Below are 20,159 nucleotides of genomic sequence, written 5' to 3'. Positions count from 1 at the left end.
ATTCTGATGCTGAAAGTCCCACAAAAATGCACTGCACAATTAACACAAATGACACAACAGTCATTGCTGTATTCAACTTGTCTAATTTCACTGGAACTGTGTGCCCTAAGGGGGGGGGGGGGCGTGTCTGTATGGTTATGTATTTTGATAAATGTACAAAGTCTGAACAGATGGGGCCATGTCTTCTCAGACACCTGTAGTCTTCCGAGCTGCTTATAAAATGTTTGATGGGCCTTAAATCTTATCATCTTATCACATCGTGTATATCAATATGGAAAATGCATTTGGCACATTGAACAGCGGACAACAGCCCTGCACTATACAGCATAAAGATTATAATCCTTTTTTGTACGTGAGATGTTAACTCTAAATCTGCTGATTGGATTGTATTACATTACCTTAGTACCTGTTGCAGGTTGACGTTGTATTAATTTACATAGCGAAGCCCAGAATACCTAATAAAATAACTTAGTTTGTATGTATCTATTTATAATTACTATACAGTATCCTATGGGTGTTTTTCCTCAAATCACATGTTGGGTAAACTAAAATAATCTGAATCTGCTTGTTCCAATACAGTTATTTGGTGCTTATATTTTGCTAAATATTAAAACCTCAAATCTTTATGGATATAGAATACAATTTTTATAAGTCTTGTGCATATTTTTATTGATAAGCCTATTTTCTAAATTACTGCTGCTTATTAAGTGTCATAGTTCTTAATATATTCTGTACACAGGGAGTCCAGAAGTCTTCTGGCCCTTTTTTTTTTTTTTTTTTTACATCATGTTTGTCATCTCCAATAAAGATCGGAAACATTTCTGTCACTTATGCAGTTTGGGTTCTGGGATGATTACACACAGTAAAGTCCGTCTGAACTCGGACTGCAGGCTCGGAAACACCGCAGCCATTAAGTGCGATGATGAAACGCATGGCTCTCCAGTGCTGGAGGAAAGACGTGCCAGAGCTAGTGACGTCATTTTCAGTTTTATTTCCCGACCGAGTCTGCAGAATTTGGGGATTTCGCTTTGGCCAAAACCAACCCACCGGCGCACCCTCGGCATCCGGTCTGCAGAGGGTGCTTTTTATTTATTACCAGCCCGATCCTTTACGCCTCGCCTCCCTGGGGGTTGGGGGGTGGGGGCATCCTTCTCCAGTTTTTACCTCAAATTCACCCACTGCCGTCCCGGAAATGCCACACCGAGTCGTGCCCTCCCACCGTGCGTGATGTCAGCGCTCCTATAAACGGCGGACTAAAAGGCTGCAGAGAAAGCAGATCACCAACCCGGAGAGAAGTGACCCATCAGCTGAGCAATGCAAAGGTAGAAACAAACATCTGTTTCTTATTGCCTTTACACATTTATAAGATCGCCATTAGGATCGTTTTGAGCTATTGAAAGTCTTAAAGTTGTTCGTTTCTGTTAAATCGCATTTATTGTTGTTTATTTTTTCCACGATGAGCCGTATAGATCTGGCACAAAGTTCGTGGTGCTAAATGTTATATTAATAATATAAATGTCCTCTCCCTCCTATCTATTGTTTCTTCTTAGCAACCCAAAGCCTCAGTTTGCCAACTGGCTCATACAGCAAGTGGAGACAGGCCAGTACACCGGTCTGTGCTATGTGGGCCCGAACAAGTTTAGAGTCCCCTGGAAGCACAACTCCAGGAAGGACTGCAAAGATGAAGACAGTAAAATATTCCGGGTAGGTTAAATGGCTTCAGTTGAACTAGTCAGTGCAACAATGGTATTATACGTTGAAGCATTATAAGCGAAAAATGTTGTCTGTCCTGTTAATGAATGCAACTGTAAAACTTTAGACTGCTGTGCCACAAGCAGTCCTGATGCCAGGTGGCAGCTGGGTCCTTCAGGGGAAATTATAGCATGTATTAACACTGGTGGCGCTTCCACTTTTCTCAAGTCAAAATAGTGGTCATACACAGTAGTTCCACAAGAAAGTAAAGGAAGCACTGAATGTGTTTGAATAGATAACTTTGAAACTAGAGGTGCTTTCCCAAATGCCCAAAAGTATAGTATAGACAGTATAGACAACAATTTCATTCTGTACAGTAATTTAAATAACTGATGGAGGGGACTGCATATGTAGAGACTGAGAAGTCTCACAAAAGAGACAGAGTGCAACCAACAATCTTGCACCTCTGGCTAATGTGTTCTTATGTGTGGTATTTTCAGGCATGGGCAGTGGCAAGTGGTAAAATCAGCGAATTCCCCACTGACAAAGCCAGATGGAAAACCAACTTCCGTTGCGCTCTGAACAACCTCTCTGTGCGTTTCAAGATGATACAAGACAACTCAAAGATTTCTGATGATCCTCATAAAGTCTACGAGATAATCAATACCGAATGTAAGACGACTGGCATTTCATTCTAGCCTCCCACTGTGGAAGCCTTTTGAATTTCATTTTAAATTGTTTTCTTGTTCTCTGCAGACAACTATGAGGGTTTACCAGAGCAAGTTTCCAAGAGTGATTCTGTGACTCCAGATATCTACAGCTCTCCGACAGAGTACTTCCCCCAAGGAAATGAGGTGCACTATGTGTTAAAGCAGTTTCATTTCCCTTTGGTAACTGAGCTTAGAACAAACATACTACTGCTGATTTGCTGTATGTACTATTAAGTTTGAACCCATATTAAATGCCTAAATAATTTTACATTTTTCTGCCAAACAGCAATACCAGCTGGTTGACACTTTCACAGGCTTGGATCTTGGCAAGAACCTATCAGGTATCATCTTACACCAACAGATTTGTTGTACAAGTTATTAATATTCCCTACTCCCGTTTATGACTTCACATGGTTACAAAGGAAGGTTAAATATAGTTGTACTAGATATTTTTTTATCTTTGACAGGGGAGCAGCCGTGGGGAGAGAACTACAATCAGCCCAATGCAGATGGCATTGGAAGTTTTCCTATTGCAGCTCAGGACCATCCACAGGTTTTACCAGAGCAGATGCCTTACATCGAAGGTATGTTTAAAGAAAACATTAACTGAACTGAAATGCTGTTCTGGTGAGAATGCATCTAAATGATAATCTGGGAAATGTGATCTGTTCTTTTTTTATTTTTCCTTTAACAGAAGAGCCACCGCAAGTCCTCAATTCACCACCACAGCCAAGTATTTATGACATAGAGATCTCCATCCACTACAGGAAAAAGGAAATGCTAAAGGCCACACTCTCCGCTCAGTATCTCCAGCTCTATTACCACCACGAGGCCCCCGACCTCAATGCCCATCATCTCTGCTTCCCCTCCACTGATGGCCTGCTGGACCAAAAACAGGTATGTTTTTTTTTTTTTTATTATTATTAACTTAGAAAAAAATATAAAGAAACCTCCACCTAAGCCAACACAGTGCTTTCCAATTGAATGCGTTGTTATGAGGGTTGGAGTTTCTCATTTACACCAATATGTGGTATATTGCTGTCTGACTTATGTGACAATATAGTCATTTTGCTAATCACAAGCTTCCCTACACCAGATTGAATTCACCAACCGCATCCTGAACAGCATCCAAAGGGGTCTATTGTTGGAAGTGAGGGAGACTGGTATCTATGCCTGCAGGCAGGACAAGTGCCATGTGTTTGCCAGCACCAACGACCCTAATGTGGCTGAACCAGACCCAAAAAAGCTGCCCAAGAACGCCATGGTGGAGCTTCTCAGTTTTGAGAAGTATATACATGGTAGGTGTCAATCTTCTATTGGTCATGCATGTGCACAAATGTACTTCCCACAACTGGCACTCATTGCATTTATCTTTTTTTTTTTAAACCCATCTTAACACTAGTATTGGGAATTAAATATCTGTTTTAGACCTGAGAAAGTTTAAGGAGAACAATGGTGGCTCTCCTCAGTACACCATTAATATGTGCTTTGGAGAGAGGTTTCCTGATGGAAAACCCTTGGAGAGGAAACTTATTATGGTCACGGTAAGTTGCACCCCTCAAACCAACATACAGTGTTCGCATTCAGCTCCCTTCAGCGAAACACATTTTAAGTGTTGAAAAATGTTCTCTCTGCACCCGTAGGTCGTCCCTCTGATCTGCCGACATTTTCATGAGATGGCTCAGATTGAGGGGGCTTCATCTCTTCACAGTGACAATGTCAGCCTACAGATCTCACACAACAGCCTCTATGATCTCATTTACTCAGTCTTTGGTCTGCCAACAATTGAAGAGCCAGGACGGGCTGCGGCACCTTTTCTACAGCTCACTCACTAACTAGCTTCTAATGGGGACTACTTTACCTACCCACTGTTTCCCTAGTTTAACCAAAAAAGTCACATTGGCCACAATTCAGTGGCTAAAACAATCACTACAAATTAACTCCATCACTGAGACTGTTACGCAAAGGTCTGAGGACTTGCTTTAGAATAAACTTTTATGATCACTGTAAATGTCAAGTAACAGATGAATCCATTGCACATAACATTTGATTACTTAGCATATTTACGAAGTTTTCATGTGTCATACAGTCACTGAGTACTTCATGTAAACTAGCCTGTGTTAAACTGTTTTGCACTTAAGATTTTGTTAAACCTTTTTATACTCTGATGGTTATCGGGCACTTTTCTTCCTTTTAAAAAAATAAATAATAATTAAAAATTAAAAAAAAAAAATTGAATTATTTGTATTTCAAATAAATTGTTTTAACTCTGCATGCCATCTTATTTGTACAGTGTGGCTTTTAAAGTGGGAGGAAAAGTATGGCGATTGTTCATCATTTTACAACAATTTAAGGGTAATTCACAGCTTTCTTGAAGCCAATGTCAAGGTTCCCTCGTCTTTTCCGTTTCTTAAGTCCTTTTGTACTGCAGCTTCAGATTTGTCCATGAGGACCCAAAAAGAAAAGATGACAAATATCTCTTTCTTTTTATTAAAACTTTCGACCTGAAAAGAAAATACAAAGGACTATGAAGAGGCTGGGGAAAAAAGTTAAAGTAGTTGGAGAAGGCTATTATTATGATATTGTTAGTGTTTAAACGGTAACACTTAAAGCACCATATACATTTAAAATATAAAATAAGAAATGTGACAACAGGACACAATATGACTAGTACTGGAATTAGAGACAAACCTTGTCAATGATTAATAACTGTGTTCCCTCTTAGAAACATCTTTTAATTTTGACCAAGAAAATGAAGGGGGGGAGGGAAAAAAAAAAAAATTTTGAAACCCCTCAGCACCTATTATTTGCTTAACATTTATCCACTCCACATGCCAAATTAATGTCCAAAAACTCGCCTGGTCAGTATTTGCATAAGGCAAAATGAGGGAAGTGAAAGTAGCAAAAGATTTCAACACAAGTGACATTTAGGACAGAATCACTGCAAAAGTGAGTTCCCAGGAAACCCTTAAGGCTTAACACTAAAAAGATATTTCAGTATTTCCAGCTTAAGGTGTATTTTTGCAGTGGTGTAATTAATTTTCTGATATGCAGACAATAAGTCTCATAAAAACACCACTGTATTCAATTACTAAGAATTGAATACAAAAAGGCAAAAAAGTCTTTGTAATTAAAATGTTTGTGGAAATCAGAGTACCAGTTTGGTCAGTTTGAAAATCTGGCCACTTTTGGCGAGATAAAGGGGGTTGAAACTAATTGTGATCTGTATAATTATTTCACTCCAAAGTAAAAATCTATCTTACCTACTGTCGTGTTGTAGCCTCTTTATACTGAATACTTGAAACTGAATGGCCAAAAATAAATCTCACTTATTCACAAAAATGGTGCATTAATTTATTACTACACTTTTTACTACCAGTTTGGCACAAACACATTCCCTCATTCTTATTGAAAAAATAAGAGAAATAAGAGTTTTTTTAGACCATAAGAAGTTAAGTTCCCCGAAAAAAGAAGCATGAATACATTGTTCATTTCTGACTGCTGAGCCATATTTCACCTGTAGTATGCTGGACTAGATTTAACTGTTTGAACATGGATGTACACGACAAGCGACAGAGGCTTTAAAAAAATAAAATAATAATAATAATAATAATAATCATCACCTCTATAAACTAGAAACCATTAATCTCAGTAATTTTCAATAGGCAACACAGAACATACAAGTGGATATATCAAATCTATATTATTTACAACCAAATCTAAAATGGTTTAGTTACTCTACTAATAAATCTTCTACAAAAATTGCATAACAGTGCCCTTTCTTAATGTGACAAATGCCTTATCCATTAAAATATGCACTGTGCATAGTTTAGCACATCTTCTTAACCAAGACAACGTGTTTCATGACTGATAAAGACGCCTGCTGTCTCACAAAACAGAAAAAGCTCATGCTATATCCTCCCATTGATATGCCTGTGGAGGAAGCTACCTGATTTATCACTCTAGGGGAGGGTCTTTCATATTTGCCTCCTTAAGGCACTACCTAAGACCCTTCCATTAAGTGTTTGGGCTGTACTAAATAAAAAGACCACTTCTTTGTTGAAGCAGTCCAAGGACAAGACATCAATAGGTGTTTTGCAAATGATCAAAGCAAAATGTCTGACTTCAAAACTTAAGATAGAAGCTAGATATTCTAGAAAATGTTCCATCTTGAAGCCATGAGCATTCTTAACCATTTACATTGGCTATGCCAGAGAGTCAGAGATCATACCCAAGAATAGGACACCAAGTAAAACATACTTTAATGTGAATGAGTTTGTGGTGGGTGTGGTTATCCTTGCCTGTAGTTTATGCCTCCTCATGGGCTGTCAGACATTTTCAAGGCCTCAGTCCGTAATTCCGATGCCTTCCCTAAGTCCCCAGCTTTCCGGTGTTTCCTAGCATGTTTGTATTTGTCCACATAAGCCTTGACCAGATTGCCCACCTTCACTGGGTTGATCTCACCACTCTTGCTGTGGCACACCTGATGACAGAAAACAAATCTCTGCCAAATCAACTGATTACAAGTTCTTAGTTTGTTACTTCAAGGCTGTAAGTGCCTAAAATTTTTGGTTGGTGACATACCTTTCAGAATTGTAACAAAATCTTGAACCCACCTTCTGCACGGCTTTGCGTAGAATCTCTTTGTATTCATCCTTGTTGATGTCTCTCCTTTGGTAGAAAGGCTTGATAGCTAGCTTTACCTCCTCTATGGCTCTCTCCTGCATGTGCAGCTTCTTCAAGTACTGTTGGGAGACGAACATATCACTGCTATCATGAGCTCCAAAAATCAATGCCAAATCTCAAAAATTAGAGCCATTTTTGTTTGTTTTTTCTGGTTCCTAAACACACATTTCCCAGCTGCCTTTTACTGCAAACTTGACTTGACAATAGCAAAATAAAAATAACATGCCCAAGTAATGTATACCTGCTGTGGAATACAATTGCACAACTCTGTCACCTTGTCTTTCCTTGACAAATCCCCCTCCTCTGACACTCCTTGTACAGTTATTGATAACCCCCCAGAATGTGGGCCATCAGGTCTAGAAGAAACACTGGAAGCAAGTGGACAGACTGCAGTTTTCTTGGAGGACTCATTGACAGCTCCACTCAAATGCTGCAAATGTAAAGGAAGATTAAATGGATGACAGTGTGTTAAAAAAAAAAATCAACAAGGGGATTGATTAAAAGATAAAGTAATTACTTTCTCCATTAATTGATCAGTTTGTGTAAACAACCTTGATGTAATTGTAATAACACACAGCCCACAGCTCTACACAAAATGTTTTATTTATCTGATGGTATAAAATCTAAATATATATATTTTTCATGTAAAGGACAAAGATGTCTAAATCATTTAGTTTAAGAAGCTGAAACAAATTTGGTTACTTCTATTTTACATCTGTAGATGCTACAATAATTAATTCATTTGGATGGAAGGAAACAGCAGCTTGAAGTTTTGCTTTCACTTTCATTTAGTCTGAAAAGCCTTCATTTTTAGTTTCAGCCAAAGACTTCTGCCAACACATGTGAGCTCCTATAAGGTAAACACTGACACCTTCTGGACATTCACTCTACATAATTATTGCATTTCTAAAAAAATCTTAGTGCAAAAATAAAATAAGTTGAACTCAGAAATAAGTGGTACAAGCCTACCTGACTGGTGGTCTGGACTGTCAAAGAGGGTCTGCGAATGCCTTCCTGCTTTAACTTTAACTTATACATTGCAACCTCTGTAAAAGAAAAAAAGATGTTGAAAACATTTTTGCTAAGAGGCAGATGCTAAGCATAGTTGTGTGACCAGGCAGCAACACTTACTGCTTGCAGATTTCTCTGGCCCCACGTGCTCCTGTATATTCCATGTAACCCTCTTCACTTGAGTCTTGGATTTGGCTCCAACTACGGCCAAAACCTGCTCTCCTTCATTTTTAGCCTTCTCTTTTTTGACAAATGCATCACTTGCCTCTGTTTGCTCAGACTTCATGTAATCCAGGTTGTCAAGTATCACATCGACATTGAAGTCATCATCAGAGTCTGAGGGTTGTTGAACTTCCTGCTTTATATTAGCAGTCAATCCTGTGGTTGTTTGTTCTGTTGAGGCCATTAATCCTGCATGAGAATGGGGGACGGCACTCTGATGACTGTCTGCAATAGCAGGTGTTGTTAATGAAGAAAATGAGCTGACAGGTTGAAAGTGACACACTTGTGGAGAACTTGGCTCTGACTTAATTATGGTGTTTTCACAAGTCTCAGTTTTGAAGAGTTCTTCTTTGATTCCCTCCTCTTTTACACCTTTTCTTTCTGATAAAGGGAAAAATTCCTTTTCTTCTTTCTTAATTGACGTGGCAACAGAAAAATCTTCAAACATATCAATAAATGGTTCTTCTTCTTTCTTAATTTCTTTCACAGTTTTAATTTCTTCTGTCACTTCTGCTGGTGTGACGTTGCTGTCTGCCCCAGAATCTTTGCATTCCTTTTTGACTTTAGACGTGGAGGTCCAGGAGGGCTCCTGGACTCCTTCACAAGTTTTTTCCTCTTTGAGGGAGCTTTGAATGATACACTTCTCTCTTTTTCTGTCCTGTAACTGCTTAGTGTCTTTAGGAGATGGCGCGCAGGATGCTGAAGATTTCTGTGAACTCTTGGTCGATGATCTTCCTTCCTCTTTCCTAGGCTCTCTTGAACTCGACCTAGACCTGTGTCTCCTCTTGTCTTTTGACCGTGATATCAGCTTATCTCTGGAGGAGGTAGATTGTTGTTGCAGTTGTGTGCAATCTTTCCTCCTTTCCTTGGACCTTGATCTAGACCGAGATTTAGAACAAGACCGATCACGTTTATTGTCCTTTGATCTAAATGTGGATCTTGACCTTGAACGTGATCTTGAGTGAGACCGACCATGTCGCTTTTCCTTTGACAAGCGTCGTCTCTCATGATCTCGCTCTCTGCCATCATTTCGCTCTTTGCTCCTTCGTTGATGCTTCTTCCTTGAACGTTCTCTGCTGCTAGAGCTGGAATAAGACCTATAAGAAAAAGAAACTCAGCCACCACACCAAAGGTCTAAAAATCAAATGCATGGTCATTACATGGTTGTCCATTATATTGGACTAGTTGTTACACATTTACCTGGATCGCCACCGTCCTTCGGAGTGGGACCTGGATCGGCGTCTTTTTCTTGAAGTCCTATCAGGGGACTTAGACTGGGAACTGTCCGAAGTTGAGCATTCCCATCGCTTCTGTTTGGACGTTGACCGCCTGGAAGTCCTTTCTCTAGCCTTCTTTTCTTTCTGCTTGACACCCTGGCCAGAGGAATGACGATCTGTTTTTCTCCCCCTGTCCATCTCTGAACTGCTAGAGCATTGCTTGTTTGGTGCTTTAGAGGGTTTCTTTTTACCACCCAAATCTCTTGATGGGGACTTGGAACAGCTTGTGAAATCCGAATCAGATTCTGCCTTTCGTTTCTTTTCGGTGGGAGTAGAGATGGTTGCTGATGAATCCCTCTTACAGTTTAGGGGACCACTTTTGGGAGTTTCCTCCCTTTGCTGACTCACCTCTTCTATATCCTTTTTCTCTGTCTTTAAAAGAGCTGGGCTGGGATGTGCAAGTGGTGTAGCATGTGCTGTGTTTGAAATCTGATGTGTTTTTACACTGCGTCCACACCTTTCAGCTCCCCCTGCATCATCTAACCCAGGCTCTTTTTTAACTTCAATGTCAGGAAATATTGTTTGTTCCTCAATCTTAACATCATCCAATTTTGATTCTCTTTCATCCTTGAGATACTCTTGTGAACATCTGACCTTAAATAAAGTACTTTCCTGAGCACTAGATCTCTGTGTTTGTTCTTGTGAGAGCTCAGTTTCCTGTGTTTCACTTTTCACATGAACAGAGTACTGCTTGCTTTGCAGTAAATCCTCCTCATTTCCTAGAGCAGGAGATTTCCTCTTATGTGTGGCATTTCGGGAGCTGCTATCCAGGCTTAAGCTCTCAGCTTCGGCATCTGAGCTGTTTGAATCTGACAGAGTGGGATTAAAGGGATCATAGATATTATTACTGTCTTTTTCTTGATTGACCAACGTCCGCGAGGCCAGCAACATTTGTTTATCCCTGTGTAACTGCCTCTTTTTGGCTTCATTTTCCTTTTGTCTCCAGTGTTGCTGCAAGCTGTCCCCACTAACAGAGGATGATGCAATGCTTAGTCGCCTTGAATGCCAGGAGTTCCCACTGGAGTTGATGCGGAAGCTCACGGCTGCCGAAGATGAGGAAGATGAAGAATAACTCACTGACTGAGTGGCAGGTGTACCAGTGGAGGAGGAAGAAGAAGAAGAAAATGAGTTCGAGAAGGCTGATGATGAACCTGCTCCGTCAGACCTATGCCTTTGAGCCTGACCCTCAGCTCTGCCTTTCTGCTGGTCACCACTTGGCTGCTTTGTCTTTTCCCCCGCAAGGCTGCTAATACCCATTTCAGGCATGCCATAACCATTGCCACTAGAGGCAGAGTTATTACTACTTTCTCTACTACTACTTTTTCTATTACCATCACTTGTGGCCCCACTACTCTCCCTTCTTATTTTCGGTATCCGGGGAAGCACTGACACATCTACCCACATAGGCTTTGTAGGTGTTTTTTTAGAATGGGAGTGTGATGGAGCCCTTTCCTGGCTCTGTGATGAGTGGATGGATGCAGAGGTAGTTTGCCTAGATGCTTTGATTCCATTAGCTCCCCTGTGATCAACAGAGGGAGAGTGTCTATTTGGATGCGTTGGCTGCAAGCTTCTGAGTGGCATATCAGAACAGGAAGGTGGTTGGATGTGGGTGCCTGAGTAGGGTGTAAAGGGCTGTAAACAAGCAGAGCTCTGGGACAAAGGTCTGTTCATGGAGCTACTGGAGGATCTGGGTAGGTCTCCATTGATCTGGGTACCGGCATCTTCTGAGTGACTGCTTTTGCTGCTAACTGGCTCTGATGTGGATGGCATCGCTGTTAGCACAAAAACATATTAAGACTTTTTTTTTATACAACTGTTGTTATTTTCATGAGAAGTAAGACAAAATTACATCTGTAATCATACAGCCGCAATAGTTAAATCTCTATTTCTCTGAGTCTTATTAAATATTTATAACTATCCATTATTTTTAATCAAAATGCTTACCTGGTTTTGAAGCTTTAAGGGAACCATCCCGATTGATGACAACATCAGAGCTGTCCATCAAGAGCATGCTCTGGCCTGATAGTATACTGCCGAGCAGGTCAGGCACAGGAGCTGCCTGCACAACACTCCCTGATTGGGGGACATCAATAGCCCTCCTAGTATAGCATAGAAAACATTTCATTTCATTTAATAGTAAAAAAAAAAAAAAATTACTTAAACTACACGCACTAGTTGTAACCACAAAGGCAAAGAAGGTTACAGCACTTCATAATTACAATATGAAAGTATGCAAATATATTTACATCAGTTTGTGGTTTTAATCAGAGCAGTTTTTTTTCCAATTCTTAATAGTAGCAGAAGTTAAGAAAAGAAAGGGGGGGGGGGGGGGGGGGGTAAGATTAAAAAAAAAAAAAGGCTGTCATTTGTTATGAACAGCAACATAATTTTTGGAAAAATATGCTGCATTTGACACGCACTACTGTACTTTAACCTCTTTACTGATTTTTCTGTTGGTCTGGTAGTGCCTACAATCAATTACGTTATTCACACACATCATGGCAAAAACATGTTGTACCTGGAAAGGCTTGCATTGACTGGTCGAGCTACAGGCTGATGAGAGCGAAGAGCAGAGCGAGAGATGCCTCGTCTCTTGGCCTCCAACAGTGATGTAGCATGTGCCTGCTGCTCATCCTCCTCCCTGGTTAAATGGAGAGCGCAAAAAAATTGCTCAATAATACCTTATATTTGTAGATATATACATCCCAAAACAGATTGACACATACTAGACACTATTCACAAATGCACTGAGTGTGATTAAAACATATTCAGAGGCTTTCATGTTTCACTTTTTCTTATACTGCAATCTTAAGATTAAAGTCTTTATCATCATGGGGTATAATGGATCGGTGAGAAGGGGTTCCACTTTTAAATAGTTACAAAATTTTCACATACTAATATGTTAAAAACTGAAAAAACTTTAACATGGTATTGACATAAATGTGCACACACCATGTATACTTAGTTCAAACACCCTTGGCAGCAATTACAGCCTCAGGTCTACCTGGGTGTGACACAAGTAGCTTTGAAGCTTTGAAGGCTTCTCCCTTCAAAAGATGTTAAAATAATTTATGGGCTCTGGCTGAAACACATATTCAGAGTTGTCCTCACTTGCCTGACTTGACTTGAATCAAGGACAAAATTTCCATTTTGATATTTTTTTTTTTAAGCCAACTGAGGAAGTTTATAAACATAGGGGTATGCTAGGGTTGATCCTTTAGGTCTACAGAATATGGTCTGCAGGCCAGGGAAAGAGTGCAGGACACACTTATGGTGCTAACAACGCAGACAGATGTAATTGCAATAAAATTCTATAATGCAGCTATCACTGCTGTTATGGGGTATTTAGGTATGGGACGTAGAGTGAACAAAGGACATAATTTTCCATTTAAGCAAAAGGCCTGCAACACAACAAAAAGAAAAAAGACTGAAAGAGTCTCACTCTAACAACCAAAATGTAATCCTTTTCTTATATAATCAGAGGATAAGCGAAAAGTTGGTGTTTCCTAGTTTGCAATGTGAAAAGGAGTTTATGAATTGAAAAGTCACAACCAAAAGACCTGTATGTGAATGGAACTAGGGATCAAGTCCATACATTGCCTACATTTTTATTCTGTAAAATACTATGAGGAAGTACTCTTACCGATCTGCAAATGGATCCAGATCAAATGGATCTCCATAGATAGAGAGGGATGCAGCACCAATGTCAGCTCTCATGCTGCTCAGTGTGTGCTCTGAAGGCCGATATACTGTGGGGAGGGAGGAGCTCTTCTTGCCTTTTACAATTCCAATATTACTAGCAATACGGCTTCGAGGATTGGCTGCGTTTTTCAGCATCTAGTGGGAAAACAAAATTATCAATAGAGAAGAAGCATAGTATGACGATAAAAAGAAATTAATCCTGCATTACTCATACACTGTTGGATGCAGAAATCAAAGCATTTAAAACCAAGTAAAATTTCAAGCCAGATGACTGATGTTGATGGTACACTCACCATCTTTTTTCTGGATTTAGTCCTTCTCCGTTTCTTCCTCCTGGCCCCTGTACTTGCAGCTTTGCCCGATTTACCTTTAGCAGATGTGTTCTTCCTTTTGACTTTTCTGCGCTTTCCTGCTCAATCAAAGATGAACAGCAGTAATCATCACAGACACATTACTATTCAGGTCATATTTTATATGTTCACATTTACTTTCTTTATGCCCAACTTGTTTTGGAATTTGTTGTGCATTTTTTGTGCTCATTTACCAGTCGTCCGCCTGCATCTAGATGGAGCTCGATGTGTTAAGTCCCGTATATACACAGCTGTGTTAAGCCCAGCCACCACAGCATTAATAGTCTCATCCAGCCATGTGGACTGAATCAGATATGTAGGAGCCAACTAGAAGAAAAAAACAAAAAACAAACAAAAAAAAAAAAACTCTATAACTCCACTGATGTACTTTGACTTTCATAAACTGTGGCTTTGTAAACTCCCAAACACATGCACTCACCATAAGAATTACAATTTCACCAGTCAAATAAAACTCTCAAAATCTCATTTTATTATTTCTCAGCATGCAATACATTTCATTACAGTGAGTCAAATTTGTTGTAATCTAATCTGCACTCAACAAACTCTGCGGAACACAAGGAAATTTCAGGATTATTCAACCTAAATGCAATGGAGTGAGTTAGAAAATAAGCCAAGACAGAAGCGTCACGCCTCATGCCAAACCTGTGATGTGCGTGCCTGTGTGATGCGATGACGGTTGACATTAGCTCGAACCCGCTCACTCTGCTGAGTTCTGGCAATTGCTCTGGTGGGGCCTGTGACACGAGACTGGTGGAGGCTAGGGGTAGATCGGGCAATAGAAGGCAGGCTCTCAGCCTCACTATGTTCCTCTCCAGAAGACCCTGAGTCAGGAGAAAGAAAGAACACCAATGCATACAGACAATGCTATGGAATGGAAGTCTTAATACAATAAAAAGGTTTTGGTTTGTGTTTTTTTGGTTTTGCCTTTCTTTTATGCAATGTATTTTGAAGAAAGAAACTTTAATTAAGTAATAGCAACTCAAAAAACACTGAATATAAAGAAATAGTATGACTTCATTTTGGAACAAGAACAATCCACCAAAATATGTGATTTACTTAAGTGGCGATTATTGGCTTCACATCCAGGGCAGAACCACTCCTCTACTGGGACAGAGTCAAGAGGTGGTGTGAGACATTCCATGTGATACCTGCGGATCAAAAAGATTTTAAAACAATGTCCTGATGACATGAAGTATGAAAATATATATATTAAGAATATTGTATAAATCTGATAGTACTGACTTTCAACACCCTACAAATGTAAAATTGTTTACTAAAATATATTACTTATCTCACCCTGCATCACAGCCATCACAAAGCAAGAGGCGGTCCTCACGGTCACTGCCACCACACACCTCACAACTGGTCTGCTCCAGGTCTAAATCTACAGTGTCCTCTAGACCTTCCTTCACAGGCTTTTGTATTGTGATCTGCATGAAGCAGTCATCACATAAATCACAGACTGGACCCACAATATAAATACATACAATGTAAGTAAGGTTCAAATATGTTAAGATTGAACACACTCACCATTTTCTTTACTTTGCCTCCAAAACATTTCCTTAGGTATATGCTGTTGAAGGCAATACGGTCTATTGGACACAAGTTTGCATTCTACATAGAGAGGAAAAAACACCAGAATTGAGCTATTCAGCCTCCTACCATCAGTGTGTTTTTTTGTTTGTTTGGTTGGGTTTTTTTTAATGCAGCACATATATACATATATACTAACAATGAAAAGGTATCAAGCACTCTATAATAAAGCACCTTCTCTTTCAGAAAGTGACAACAGCTCAGACCCACCTTGGCCCATTCAAGGATGCAGTCAAGACAGAAGTAGTGCTGACAGTTCTCTGGTGTGGCAACAGGCTGATTGGTGAATGAGTTCAGGCAGATGGGACATGTCTCTGACTCCTCATCTGAGCTCATCCATGCAAGGTCAGCAGAGGCCCCCTCTAAAGCCCCATCCTCAGGCTTAGCATCTTGCGCCACTTCCTCATCTGATAAAAGTTGGTATAAAATCACCTGTGTAAACTCTATACAAGTGGTACTTCTAGAAGATACTGCAGCGTAACACAAAGTATGGATCATGGCTGTAATTTTTTTTTGTGCAAATCTACACTGCTAAGTACAAAATAAAAGTGTATTGTCTACTTACCTGGAGCTTAATCAGAAAAACTAATTAAGCAACATAAAAACTATGTGCTAATCAAGTTGAAAAACAAATTCTAGAGACAACCACCATAATCTTTGACAACAATGTGCATTGAATACGGAAGTCACTCCTACCATTCTCCTCCTCATTCCCTTCTTCTTCCTCTTCATCATCATCCTCCCCATCCAGGTGATCTTCCTCATCACTATCAGATTCCCCCTCCTCTGACTCCTCAGCATCATCTGAGTCATCTAGGAGGAAAAAATAAAATGATTTTGAGACTGTATTCTTATCAAGGTGAATGCAACATAGTGAAAATATTTCAATGATTTTTATCAACGATAAATATCTTAGGCAACCTACCTGAGATCGCCCACAACGAAGCCCGTTTTCCTTTGCTGTGAGTAGCACTGGGGTTGATCAGCTCATCTTGGCTGTCATCTTCATCCATGGCTGATCATTGGAAGCACACAACTATTCTGACAGTTTAGCTTTAGAAAAATCCTGAGAAAACAGAGCAGAAGCAGACTATACCTTGATGTATTTTGTTCACAAAAATCGAGGGATTCTCCGACTAAGAAACTATTGATTGGATAAAGAAATTACGATGAAGGAAAAATTGTAAACCCAGTTTGTGGTCAGACAAAGTGAGTCCTTTAGCGGGAGTGCAACGATCACAGAGCATGTCTCAGTGTAAGGGGCGCTTTAATATATAGGAGTAAACACACCAAACAAGAGATGAATGACGGGTAACTAAGATACTTTAAATCAGTTGTTTAAAGAAACTGACTTCTGCGGTTACGTTTGTAGCCAAAGACGACATTGTCACTTAACATTAGCAAGCTAACCTGCAGAAGGTGCTGGAGCTTCATTTGTAAACAAAGGGGAGAACTCGGCACCAAACGGGGCGTTTCTTTTGTATCTCCCGTGGAGAACATGCGAAGCTTATCTGCACATATCCACAATATCGATATACACACTGGCATGGACGTGGGACTAACAGCAACGCTGCTCTTGGTGAACAAACGACGCTAGCAACGGCATAGCACGTTAGCTAGCCCGAGCTTCAGACTAGCTAAATTTAGCGAATGTCAACTTATTGCTAAACATACTCCGTGTCCGCCGCGTGGCGTTTCCGCTTACTTCCAGACGAACACACACAATTACCGTGTAATATCGGAACATTTAGGGAGAATTTCGGACCTACCGTATTCACCGGTGTGCCGTGTGCTCAGAGCGGGTTGAAGTGTCCCCGGTGGTTGAGTGACACCGCCGGCTGGCCCCAGACGGAAAAGGCCGAGCGCACTCGGACGACGAAGACTCTTAAAGAGACAGACTCCGTTTGTTCAAGATGAGCGCGAGCCATTCAGAGATGCTTACGGCTGTTGTGATCGTTGTTAACGGGAGCAACGGGCTGTGAAAGATCATCCATTCACTGTAATCAAAACTAGCTTTTTAATTTCGTATTAATTCGACAGAAAAGTGAAATTTATTACAGAGTATTACCCATTTTTAATCCAAATTCTAAAAACACACACAAAACAAAAGCCGCACTTCGGATTGAAACAGCCTGAGTTGTTGTGGGAAAGTGAATGTTGGAAATATTCCTCTGGGACTCTGATCATTTTGGTTCATGCTGAGCTCATTCATCATGCTGCCCCTCCTGCTCTACCACACCCCAAAGGCACTCTAGTGGATTCAGATCCGGTGCCCAGGGAAGGCATAGAGTGTAAGTGAATGAACAAATAGCATGCATTTATGCTGATAGTGCCACATTCTGGCCCCACCCCACGTTCCTCCGAAGACATCATGATGAATCAACCAGGACCATGTTTTCCAAGTGATTATCTGTTCGGTATTGGTGAGCCTGTGCTTGTTGCAGCTTCAGGTTTCTGCTCTTGGCTGACAGTAATGACACCTGATATGATCTTCCAGTAATGCAGCTGATCCAGCAGTATGCTCAGAGGTTCACCGTGTCATGCTTCCTGACATGCTTCTCTGCCCACCATGACAGTAAAGAGTGGTCATCTGAGTTAACAGACCTTCCTACCAGCTCCAACCATTCCAGCCCCTCTCCTCTGACCTCTTGTTAACAAGGTCAACAAGTGCCACTCAAGGGATGTTTTGACACCATTCAGAGTCAACTCTGTTCAGATCAGCAATTTCATAACTCCTCAAACCAACAATCATGCCACAGTCGGGCAGTGCCATCACATTTTTCTCCATTTGGTGCGAACAATGGTCTTTATGCATGTATCTGCATGGTATAGTGTATTCAACTGCACAAATGGTCTAATTCAATAAAAAATGAATAAGCAAGTGTACATATCTTGTTAATAAAGGGCTTGTTAAGTCCACTATACACAATACCTAAAATAACATATATTAGATTATTAGTATATTATTTTAAATGCACATATCCATAATAAAAAAATATTTAGATGGCTACGATAATGTTGAGTAATTTTGATTAAAAAAAACTAAAAAAAAAAAAAAAAAAAAAAGCTTCCAAAGCTACCTGAAATATTTGTGTTTCATTGATAAATTGTATAACAGATGTTCTCTGGATGTCTGAGCAACAAGCACAAATGTCGCCCTGCAGTGGCAACTTTTGTCTGCTGTTACATAATACGTTGTAATCCCGATTTGTTACTTTACATGTCATGGGGTTTTGTGTATCCTGGCCACGGCTAATCTTCCAGACATAGGCCGGTGACCGGTGGAAAAGGGAAAAAGAAAAGCTGTTGATGATATTGTGGAAATAGAAAAAGAGAACATCATGTACAGTTGCCGAATTCAAACGGGGTCAATTAGATGCACTGATTTTTCTGTATAACCAAGAAAAGGGGTGCTTTCTTACAAGTATCTTGGAAAAATACACGAGTTTTTTTTTAATTAGTATAAACTAATTATATCTTTCCTGGTGACCATAATAGGATTCATATTCTTTTATTGAGCGTAATCGGCCCTAACTTGTTTTGGTTTGATGTGGAAATTTACGGGGTGAATCTTCAGATGATGATCTTCAAATGAACGTGGGCAGATTTAAACTGTGCTGTCAGGGCGTCTTCCAACTCTCGCTCCGTGAATAATTTAGACGCGATCGCGGTCCTCCTCCTCCTCCACCTCCTCCACCTCCTGGTCGTCATCGTCAGATCGGACTGTCATGCTGCATCCTTGGTACGTGCACAGCCACACTCTGCTTATGGCAACACTGTACACAAGCGAGCCGAGTTCAACCACTCCACACTGTAGGGGTGGGGGTGTGTGTGTGTGGGGTGGGGTGGGGGGTGCTTTGTCTAAGTGGCTTTTAGCGCCTTTGTCGCACTTCCAGCAGCGGCTTTGACATCACTTGGCGTCTATAGGAGGAGAAAGAGACTGAACCGCTTCGATGTTTTCCATAAATAACGCGTCAAGTCGAGAAACTGTCGGCGGGAGAATGGTTTGGTCCTAATGTACGACGTGCAAAACTGAACGCGCCGCACCCCAACTATAACTCTAACAGGCAACTGAACTTGCTGACCAGGTTGAGGCCGCCTTTCTAAACGTGCCATTGGTCAATAATCGGTAATGGGCGGGGCTCTTAACTATAACGTGGCTTTCTATTGGGTAGGCGCGATGTCACTTCCGCCCTTATTTGCATAACCAGGTCGGGTTGCAGATGCAGGGGAGTGGGCAGGGAAGGGGTAGTGCAAGTGAACTCAACTTCTGCGTCGGTGTGGGCTATACTATATTCTTAAATGCATCTAACTTTAATCACGTAATGTGATTTTTTTTAAAAGAAAAAACAACTAGGATGTTTGGATAAATTATATACAAAGCCCCGTGAGCGAAAAATAAGATTTATGGCTTTAAAAAATATTCAAAAAAAAAAGCTAACTTGGTAAGTGCCTCCATTTATCGTCCACTATTCTTTATTCTGCTTATGTGATGTGGATGGATAGAATACACACTGTGGGAAATTTATTTTCTGATGTCAGGTAGGTTGTAATTTTTATTTACTTTTTCGTGATATTTGAAATTGAAATAATTTTGATGTGTTTCGACTGCCATATCCACAAACCGAGAGCTGAAATCCAGCTGTAATTTATAATTGTACAGTACACTGATTGGGTACCATAGATTATTTATTTGTCGGTTCTATTAAATTTAGATATGGTTTGTTGCTGTGTAAAATGATGTTTTGAAGTACAAGTGTTTTGAATAGGAGCTTTATCCCCAATGTCTCCACTCCCCATGTTGACTCAGTCTGATTTATTACTCTTTTATCACACGGCCTTTGTGTGTGTTCCTCCACAGATTGTTTGCGCTCTTTGGGGCTGTCAGAATCATG

At 40.3% G+C, this 20,159-nt stretch overlaps 2 protein-coding genes across 4 annotated transcripts; one reads left to right on the top strand and one right to left on the bottom strand.

Annotated features, from left to right (window-relative positions):
• Positions 1 to 762: 762 nt before the first annotated feature.
• phrf1 (PHD and ring finger domains 1) lies at positions 763 to 17,109 on the bottom strand. Of its 3 annotated transcripts, XM_029522186.1 has the most exons (20): positions 17,034 to 17,109; positions 16,190 to 16,330; positions 15,961 to 16,077; positions 15,475 to 15,671; positions 15,202 to 15,285; positions 14,968 to 15,101; positions 14,728 to 14,819; positions 14,314 to 14,492; positions 13,845 to 13,977; positions 13,594 to 13,709; positions 13,242 to 13,435; positions 12,117 to 12,239; positions 11,543 to 11,697; positions 9,522 to 11,370; positions 8,220 to 9,418; positions 8,058 to 8,134; positions 7,363 to 7,518; positions 7,019 to 7,147; positions 6,704 to 6,885; positions 763 to 1,261 (listed from the first exon to the last, which is right to left on the bottom strand). In XM_029522186.1, exons 2-19 carry the CDS (start codon positions 16,275 to 16,277, stop codon positions 6,721 to 6,723), a joined length of 5,187 nt encoding a protein of 1,728 aa, XP_029378046.1. In that variant the 5' UTR covers positions 16,278 to 16,330; positions 17,034 to 17,109; the 3' UTR covers positions 763 to 1,261; positions 6,704 to 6,720. The 3 variants fall into 3 exon arrangements, with proteins under 3 accessions (XP_029378046.1, XP_029378047.1, XP_029378045.1); XM_029522187.1 differs by lacking the exon at positions 763 to 1,261 and having other exon boundaries at positions 5,744 to 6,885; positions 13,588 to 13,709; XM_029522185.1 differs by lacking the exon at positions 763 to 1,261 and having other exon boundaries at positions 5,744 to 6,885.
• Positions 1,082 to 5,725, top strand: irf7 (interferon regulatory factor 7). Its single transcript, XM_029522188.1, has 10 exons — positions 1,082 to 1,322; positions 1,551 to 1,704; positions 2,193 to 2,364; positions 2,449 to 2,546; positions 2,689 to 2,743; positions 2,870 to 2,986; positions 3,097 to 3,299; positions 3,499 to 3,700; positions 3,831 to 3,946; positions 4,046 to 5,725. Exons 1-10 carry the CDS (start codon positions 1,315 to 1,317, stop codon positions 4,235 to 4,237), a joined length of 1,317 nt encoding a protein of 438 aa, XP_029378048.1. The 5' UTR covers positions 1,082 to 1,314; the 3' UTR covers positions 4,238 to 5,725.
• Positions 17,110 to 20,159: the final 3,050 nt, after the last annotated feature.

Source organism: Echeneis naucrates, chromosome 16 (genome assembly GCF_900963305.1).
Source record: "Echeneis naucrates chromosome 16, fEcheNa1.1, whole genome shotgun sequence".
NCBI lineage: Eukaryota > Metazoa > Chordata > Actinopteri > Carangiformes > Echeneidae > Echeneis > Echeneis naucrates.
This window is presented reverse-complemented; position numbering and strand designations above follow the sequence as displayed.